The following is an 8,915-nucleotide window of genomic DNA, read 5'->3' on the forward strand; positions in this document are numbered from 1 at the left end:
AAGGCCTCTCTGAACTACTGAAAAAAAGCTAATTGCTAACAATTCAATGCCATGTGAGGTAGGCCACACAAAGAAAATTCCATGGAAACTGAGGCCCATGTAGCTGTCAGTAGCTGTCAGGCATTGCCAGCCTCAATTAGTTTTGAGCCAGGCATGTAGAAGTAGGCACTTTAACAGGCTGCTGGCAGACCTACAGTCGTCCATTCCCTCCCCAAAGCATACTCCACCTTGCCCACACCATAAGACAATGTAGCACTATAATTTTTAAATAAGTAATATTTATTTAGAAAAGAAGTTCTAAGAGAAAAGAAGGAATTTAAGGAGTATTCATTTTTATATCACTAAAAACCACAAGATTCATTCTAGATTAGCTCTGAACTGCTCTCTCAGCCTGAGAAGTGTTTTGTGTAATGCCTTCTCAATTCAGTGCTGAAAAAAAACCCAAAACACACCAACCACTTGACCTGCTGAGACACTTAGGCTCTTAGCTTAACATCTACTAGGAATGCCAAGCTATTCCCAACTAGGGAATCCTTTATTTACCTGAAAAAGGACAATTTCAAAGTCCTACCACCCACTGTGAATACATTAACATCATTATGCCTTTAAGAATTCACGTATGTAATTTCTGTAACAAACTAAGCAAATTCTAGATAACTGCCCTTAAAATACTACTTTGAGATCCTCATATTCTTAAAATATCAGGAAAAAAATAAACAGAAGTAAGATTTTGGAAATCCTAAGTAACAGACATCGAGAAATATACCGGTACCTACGAGGCTTTGATGAGTAGTTTCTCTCTCTCCTGCAGATCACGCTTCAGACTTTCTATCTCAACTTTCAGCTCAATGTTCTAGGACAAAAGAATGAAAGTGTCTGAAGAGAATTCAGAGGTCATCCTACCCAAGTTATTGGCAATGCGTAGATTACTTTTTGCTTGGACCAGCAAACATGAAGTATCATTGGGCTAAGAATAGCATAGAGACATTTTAGCTTTAAAGGACAAGTTTTTTTTGCAAGGTTCAAGACTTTCAGAAATCTCAAAAAGTGTTTAGGACTACGGTATTCAAGCAGTACAAATGCCCTACACACACACACGCTTCACTGCTACAACGGGTAGTAATGCAGATCAACTTTGGAGTTTCTAAGGCATGGTTTTTCTTTGAGCTATGAGATATTTTCTTTTCATTTTCTTTTAAAAACCTGATGCTATCCACTATCAAGGTTTTTAATAATCTTAAAATTATTTTGTTATGGTCTGAGAAAACTACTCATGACATAAGCACCTACTGTACAAAGAACTACTTGGCCTGCAAATGGACAGATACCATTTCAATACCTTAGCAATTGCAAGAAAAACACCAGTGTAGATGACCAGGACCAAAGACCAATCAGCAATATCCAGCTGAAACCATGACCTAGCTAAACATCAATGTGCTTAACTTCTGCAACGAGCATCTAGAGAGACTTCAGTTTCCATCCCTGATGCAAGCATCTGTTACAAATAACATGTTACTGTGTTACCAAAACAGCTTCTTTTCCCTTCTAGAATGCAGGCACCATCAAAGGGCATGAGAAACGCTTCCTATCTTCTGTAAATCTGAAATAACGAGGATGCGAGACATACCACTCCACTTAAATCCTTCTTCCAACTTAAAAATATACCAGTTTTTTTTCTACAAACTGACATAGGAATCGAACAGATTGCCTGAATCCTGTACAAATACGCAATTTATTTCAATTTAGAGCAATAAAACTAGAAGTTATACACAACCCTAACACAACTTTATCTACATGCTTCAAAGGAAGCAGCTTTGAGCTGGAGTGCCCAAACAACCTCCAAGTAGCTTGACTGACATCAATAAACCCAGGAAAGAACAAATGGGTGACCTGAAGTGCCCAATAGTAGAAAGCAGAATAACTACATACCAAATTCAGGGGAAGCACTGCTTCTCGTATTCCCCATTCGGTATATGATTTCAGTAGCAAAACTACTGAAGATTCACAACATCTCTTAGTCTGTCTCCTGACTATGGACACTCATGCATTTGAAATTAACTTTTCCACACCTTATAAAGGTCATTTAACTTAGTTATTACTGAAAATTATTAGGCCAGAATAAAATAAAGTTATCATACCAAGATTTCCAACAACAAAAAAGACTCAAAAGTTAAGTAAAACAGGTAACCTCCCCACAAAACAAACTCTTCAAAAATATATATATATTTCTATTCAATTATTCTAAATGCCTACGATTTTGTATATTTCTTCAGTGGGACCATCAAACTTCTGCTGCATTCGCTCCTCCAGAAAGTATATACGAAGCTTCAGGTTGAAGTTCTCTTTTTTCAGATCAGTGATTTGCTGTGAAATAGAAAGAGAACGAGCAAGCTGTGGCATGTGTTTCAAACCAAGTAAAACAAAGAGTGAAAACTACTGTTTTGCTCCACAGTACAAATGAGAATTCAGCCCACTGGGCATGGTTACACGTGTACATACGCGCAGGCAATACACACACACACTGCCAAATTGTGAAGGTGTGAACAACAGCATACCATACCCAGGCCAAAATGAAACATTATTCTCTCCAAGATAAAGCCACCCAGGGAGCTGCAAATACTCCAACCCTTCAACAGGTTTCTATCTTCTACCACTTCAGCACATCACAGAACACATTTTTCTCCCACCATCCCATCCCAGCCATAACATTTTTTCTGCCCCCCATCTCCACTCCTCACCAGAACAAGAAGAAATCCCACTCCAGCCCCTTCTGAATGCTTTGGGGTTTGTTTTTCAGTTTTCTTTAGGTTTTAAGATATATAGGTACATTGGCACACACATAAACTTTGTGTGGTTTTGTAAGATGTTACCATTTAGCTTGTGTTTATTTTTAGCCCTGCAAAACTCAGACACTAGCACTTAAGCAAATAAGAATTATAAAACAGTATTGTTTAAAAACATACAATACATGCTGTTGTACAGACAGTGCTCTTTAGAATATTCCTTAAGTACTAAAACATTGTCTGACTTTACATAAAAAGAATCCAAGAGAGGTTTTTTTTTTAATCTAAAAATATTAAGTAGTTCTTTCTTCTATAAAATAGAACTTCAACAAAATATAAGACATCACGTTGAAACAGAAGTATTTTCTCAGCAAAAGCTGGGGATGGTAGCCTTATTCATGGCAAGAGCACACAAGGTGTATGAGCAGAATCGAACACCAATAAAACCTTTATCCCATCCCATATTTCACAGTGCAATTCTTTGGGAAAAAATTGCTTATGATTTTTAACCTTCCTAGTAGAAGCAGTAACATAGTTGATAGTTTCATTAAAGAAAGGAGTCTCCCTCTAAATTTTTTTAAGAGACTAAGCATAAAACATTCATTCAAATAAGACTCGTGTCCCCTGCCAGATGCTTTCAGCAAAAGGAAATCTAATATGTCACAGAGCTACTAATAAAATATTTATGTAGGCTCTTCCAGAAGAATACAGCACCACTTGTAAAAATTATGAGCAACACAATTCTTAAAATATTTGGCTTGTGAAACTGAAGATTATTTTCTGTAACTGCACTCAGAACCTGCATCTGCAACCAATTCTTCAGTTTAATAATCCTTGCCTGGCAAGATGCCTCGTCATTATTCACACAAGTAAATACCATCCAACCAACTGAAAATACACATGACTACACAAACCTGGTGGCCCATTCACACATCCTGAAGAAGCCTGTGTTTAGAAGCAGCAGCCACACATCTATTTAACTTTCTCTTTGTTTCTTTACAACTCCAGTTGGATGATTACAAACAGCAGTGGCTATAAACTTGAAATATGCAAGTTGTAACTGCTTGAAGCATCACCCCTCGTGAGTACCATGGGGTACGAGTGTTGTGGAACATTCAAATAGACATAAGCATGAAAACAATGCAACTTCCTACCTCAACTCACAGTGCCTAATGCAGAACATTGCTCAAATCTGAAATCCTTATCCAGAGTAGGCAAAGAAATTAAAGATTTCTTAAACGAAGCAAGGCTGCAGAACTGGGCTAGATCCTGCACATCTTGCTGGCAACTTCAGCACTGCTCAACTAGTGAGAGCAGACCTTACAGCGTTTGATTTTGTTTGTGGGGTTTTTTTAAGCTGTCAGGAGATCATTCCTAACAGTTAGTCTCTGTTTGTTCATTCAGAAAAAGTCCAAGTGCCAAAGACACTCTGAAATTGGATCACTGAACTTCTGACTAGTCTTACGTTCAACACACTTCCCAGTCAAAAGGAAAAAAATATTTTAAAAACACTCAGCATACCTTAATTCTACTCACATGTATTTCAGCAGCAATAGAATTAAACCAAAGAGCTTAAGAGCACTATTTTCAAAAGGCAAACAAACCAGACTATGAAATCATAAACCAAGAAGTGAAACAAATGTCATCTCTGACATTCATTTTCTCAGAAGAAGGTTAATTCAGGCAGACTACAATCGAAAAGTTATAGCTTAATAAAAGACAACGTGTAAAATGTGACCAAGTTCAGACTGCAAAGGGATTTTAACGGCAATCCTGTCGACTTACGCACTTAAAGACTCAGTCTTAATTCCTTCACGCATTTTAATTTCTGTATTTAAAACAGGAATGAAAGAAAAGAAATAGCAGACACTTCTTGAAAAACCAGGACAATGCAATACACTCTACACAGAATATTCCACACCACAGACAGCACAGCAGCAAATACCACTTGCCCAGCTCAGTTTTAGCTCCTTCCCAAGTCTGCACAGAGCCACTTTTATGCAAAAAGACATCTGTCAGCAGAGGCTGTGGTTTCACAGCACAACACAGTTTTTGCCAGCAGAAGCCATTTTACAATACAGCCACGCTCTTAATTGGGTTTGAGGAGACAAGAAAAAAAACACAAATATTATTACTTAGTTCCCTGACTCAAGGCCAATCACCCCTTCCATTCATGAACATCTAATACACCATAACGAGGTGCTCAATCAAAGAAGCCTTTCGTTTTGCCCATGTAATCACACTTTTATCACAAGGTGGTTCCCCCTCATATTGTGAGAAAGCGGGACACACCATAAATACTAAAAAAATCTTCATCTCTAATATTATCTAGCTCAGCATCTTCTCCAAGTCTAAACTTTAAAGGACCTTTTCTACATGGATCTACCCTTTAGCCCATTCAAGGGTCGTTCCATCCATCCTGTTCTCTCTGAGCTGCAAGGCAAGGAGCCCCCTCTTTTCATTACTTCCTTCTCATATCCTGTACAAATAACACAGCCTCAAGGATCAGCAAATTCGTGCAGTAATATATACACACACACAAACCATTTCCAAGCAGGAGATATCAGAAACTTTGCCCACTAATTCAGATTTGTTTTGAAGTGGGGTAAGAGCAGCCTTACAATGCCAGTCCAAAAGCTCATCTAAACGCAGCTACTACTGGCCACTCAGTAAACAGTAAAAGGCCAAAGGAAGTAAATGCTCCCTTTCTCAAGCTTAGCCTTCCAGCTATCACCAATTTTAAAGACTCAAACAGACAAGTTATAGAAATATCTCTGTGTTTAATGGATTCTTCTTCCTTTACTTGAACGGATTTTTGAGCTTCATTTTACTGCTGGCATCCCTAAAAGCCTACGAGAAGTTTTACAGCTGAGTTTAACGTAAGGGGCCTGTGTGCACCCATGAAGCCAGAGATCTGTGGGGAGACCTTTGCTCCTCTACATCACACAGAACAAACAACAACAGATTTCTCCTCTCTTCTACAACTTTTTCCCCTGTGCAAATGAACACTGCAGATAGTAAACCACTTGCAGAACGCATATTCTAGACTGAGGTCTTTGGCACATATCACAGTAAAAGATTTTAAGCACGTATTAACGCTAAAGCAGTGTCTTTCTACCCCAGCCAATACACAAAAACAAAAGAAAAAGTGAAATAGGGACAGACTGTAAAAACCATCCTTCACCAAGGCCTTCTGACATAAGCTTTAAATTCTGAACAAAGAGCATAGCTTTCTCCTCAGAGGGATAGAAGGCCACAGGAAACTGAAAGAATTTAGAAGCAGCACTCTTTTCAAACATAAAAATGCTACAAAAGGTAAGAGCAGCTTCAGAAGCACGCTAAAAACTGCAGACATCTGAATGCATCCTAAAGATAGCAAGCCACAGCCTTTATCTGTAGCAGTTATCTCTGACATCTTTGATTGCTCTACAGATTTCCCCTCTACAGTTTCTTCACACAATCACGAGAACTTGAGCTAAACAAATTAAAACTTTTTACAGGGAAGTTGTCCTGCAACACAGGATTATACTGTATTATACTACAGTCCATGATTTAAAAAGCCAAATCCTGTACTAGCCTAAATGAAAATGAACTTGATGCTTCCCCGAAATAAATCAACTGCAGACATGCAAACCAAGTTCTTGTGTTTCCGGTGATTGCATGAACTTTTGAGCAGAGGGTGTCAATTTTTGTTTCACAACTTAAGAGCAGCAGCTGGTTAGCCTCAACAACAAATTTTTGCCTCTGTTTTTGAAAGCAATACTTAAGAACTGGAGGTTCAAAGCACAAGTAGCCAGCTGGTCACACCTCCAGCAGATCTGTGTTAACTGACACAAACTAAGAACCCGACCCAGAGAGCCAACACTTCAGCCAGTGTATTAGAAATATCTTGGCCATAAATCAGTCATCAAGTCTTATATTAAAAGTCTGCTTACATTTTCATAGTCCTTCATGGTCCGAGCTCTAGTTGGTGAGACTGTGTCTTCTGCCACGTCTGGTAACACTAGACATTTAAGAAGACAGAACAAGTTCAGACAGCAGAATCTCTAAGCTAGGGTTCGATGTGGAAAAGGCAAAGGCCTAATCTAAACATAAGTACAATGCCTTTTGGGAAGCAATGGAGGCTTTTTTTGGCCCCTTGTTTACCTTACATGTTAGTGCTACTAAGCAGTTAGCATCCGGACTTCGCTCTGATCACAGTAAGTTGCCCACCGCTTAAGCTCCCAAAGTCCAACATCACTCATGTAAACCAAGACGTACACTGAAATTAAGCTATGTGAGGTGCACTTTGAAGAATAAATCCGTAAAGCGACTACAAAGGACTCCCATATCAGAATTAAGTACTATTAAACTATCAGAAAGCAGTTCAAATCTTTCAGTATCTTACTGGTCACAGGACAGGCCTGCACCTTAGACTCAGGGAAACCATGGCCAGAGGAAACGGCCAGTATCCATGTTTCTAAAATGTAATTCCTCTTGGATGTACATGTACTTAAACATCTGTTTGCGCACACATTCTGTAACAGTCCCATTTAACAGGACTGCATAACTTCCATTCAAATCTGTGAGAGTAAACTTTTAATCAGAATAATGAGATTGTATAAAACATGCAGCGCTTGCACCATCTGAAACATAAAGAAGAGGTAGCTAAGGACTCAGACTGACTCTCACATGAACAAAAAGAAAACATTTAATTTAAAGTACTTCCAAAATTGCTATGCAACTATGTAGAGCAGTCTCTAAAAAACCCTAAAAGAATACCGGTCTGTTTCTTAAATCTTGACATTCTCATTAATGTCACAGGACAGCTTTCCTAGAGCACATGCAGAATACAGGAACATCATTTTGCAGCTTTGGTACATTTCTTCTATTTATTTCTATTCTCGAGCAAATAGCTCTTCCTGGTGAAGTATCTGATTTGTCTTAGTTTCAGTCATCTGCTTCGTCTGTGCAACGAACTCAGCCAAGTTATGCTGCTGCGTGCATGCGTAAAGAGAGATCAAAAACACACCCCTCGAATTTACCTAACAGAACAGTTAACCACACAGATAGGTTTAGAACAACACCATTCAGCCATTTTACTTTAAGATAAGTGTTCCAAGCAAGCCTCCCACACCTGAAGATGAACAGTTACACGGACATCACACAGAAAAACGCACTGAATTACAGCCTGCTCGACAGGGACCGGACAGGAAGGCTGCTCAACGCAGCTGACACCGAGTCTGGGTCAGGACTTCAGGCTGGAAGGAACTCGAATAACTGAACTGGAAAACCTGATGATCGGCAGCGCGTAACTTCCCTAAAACTAGGCAGAACACGAACCAGTACTGCCTGGCTGGACATTCCAGGTACCCGCTCCACAGAACCGCTGACCATCTTACGGAAAACTGAGCCGTAACGGCCACAGGCAAGGAGCGGGCAGCAGCAATCGGGAGAGTCGCTGCGGTTTATAGTCGTAAAAAGACATAACTTCAAAAAAAAAAAAAAAGCTAAATCACTTAGAAACATTTGCTGCCTTCTTTCCTCCCGTTTCGAACCCCGCACGGAGCGCCGCGCCCCGGGGGTGGCGGACAGGCTCCCCCGCACCGCTCGCCAGCCGGCCTTACCTGCGCCGCCGGCCGGGCCGGGCCGGGGGTCCCCGCGGGAGACGTCCGGCAGCCGGGAGACGCTGAGGAAGGAGGAGGACAGCAGTGAGGCGCCGAAAGCCCGGGGAGCGGCCGCTCCCCGCCACCCGCTCGGGGCCGGCGGGCCCAGCCCCGCCACCGGGGCCCGCGGGGAGGTCAGCCCCCGCCTCACCGCCCCGCCCGCCTACCTGTCCTCAAACGCCACCGGCAGCGTCAGGTCTTCCCCCGGCAGCGAGTCCATGGCGCCGCGGCTCCCGCCGGCGGCCCCAGCTCCGGCTCCTTTGTGCGCGGCTTTGGCGGCTTCGCTGGAATTCAAACCACCGCAACCGCTTCCGCCATCTTTGCGTCGGCGGAGGTGAAGCCGCTGAAGCCACCGCGGCGGAGCGTGCGCGGCGGGCACAGTGGAAACTGAAGGGGAGCCGCCATCTTTGCTGCGGGCGTGACCGAAGTGGGGCGGGCGGGTGCCATGTTGGCTGAGGGCAGAGTGGGACGGGGTATGGCGGAGACT

At 41.6% G+C, this 8,915-nt stretch overlaps 1 protein-coding gene across 1 annotated transcript in view; it reads right to left on the reverse strand.

The window, feature by feature from the left end:
• The window catches only part of CDK5RAP2 (CDK5 regulatory subunit associated protein 2), an 85,412-nt gene extending 76,764 nt beyond the window's left edge, over positions 1-8,648 (reverse strand). The window contains exons 1-5 of the mRNA XM_086624920.1: positions 8,596-8,648; positions 8,390-8,451; positions 6,719-6,786; positions 2,254-2,364; positions 777-853 (exon numbers count right to left, since the gene is read on the reverse strand). Of these exons, the coding sequence (XP_086481046.1) occupies positions 777-853; positions 2,254-2,364; positions 6,719-6,786; positions 8,390-8,451; positions 8,596-8,648 (371 nt within the window). The remainder of the gene's footprint in view (positions 1-776; positions 854-2,253; positions 2,365-6,718; positions 6,787-8,389; positions 8,452-8,595) is intronic.
• Between the last annotated feature and the right edge of the window lie 267 nt (positions 8,649-8,915).

This window comes from Tauraco erythrolophus, chromosome 22, assembly GCF_009769465.1.
Source record: "Tauraco erythrolophus isolate bTauEry1 chromosome 22, bTauEry1.pri, whole genome shotgun sequence".
In the NCBI taxonomy this organism is placed as follows: domain Eukaryota; kingdom Metazoa; phylum Chordata; class Aves; order Musophagiformes; family Musophagidae; genus Tauraco; species Tauraco erythrolophus.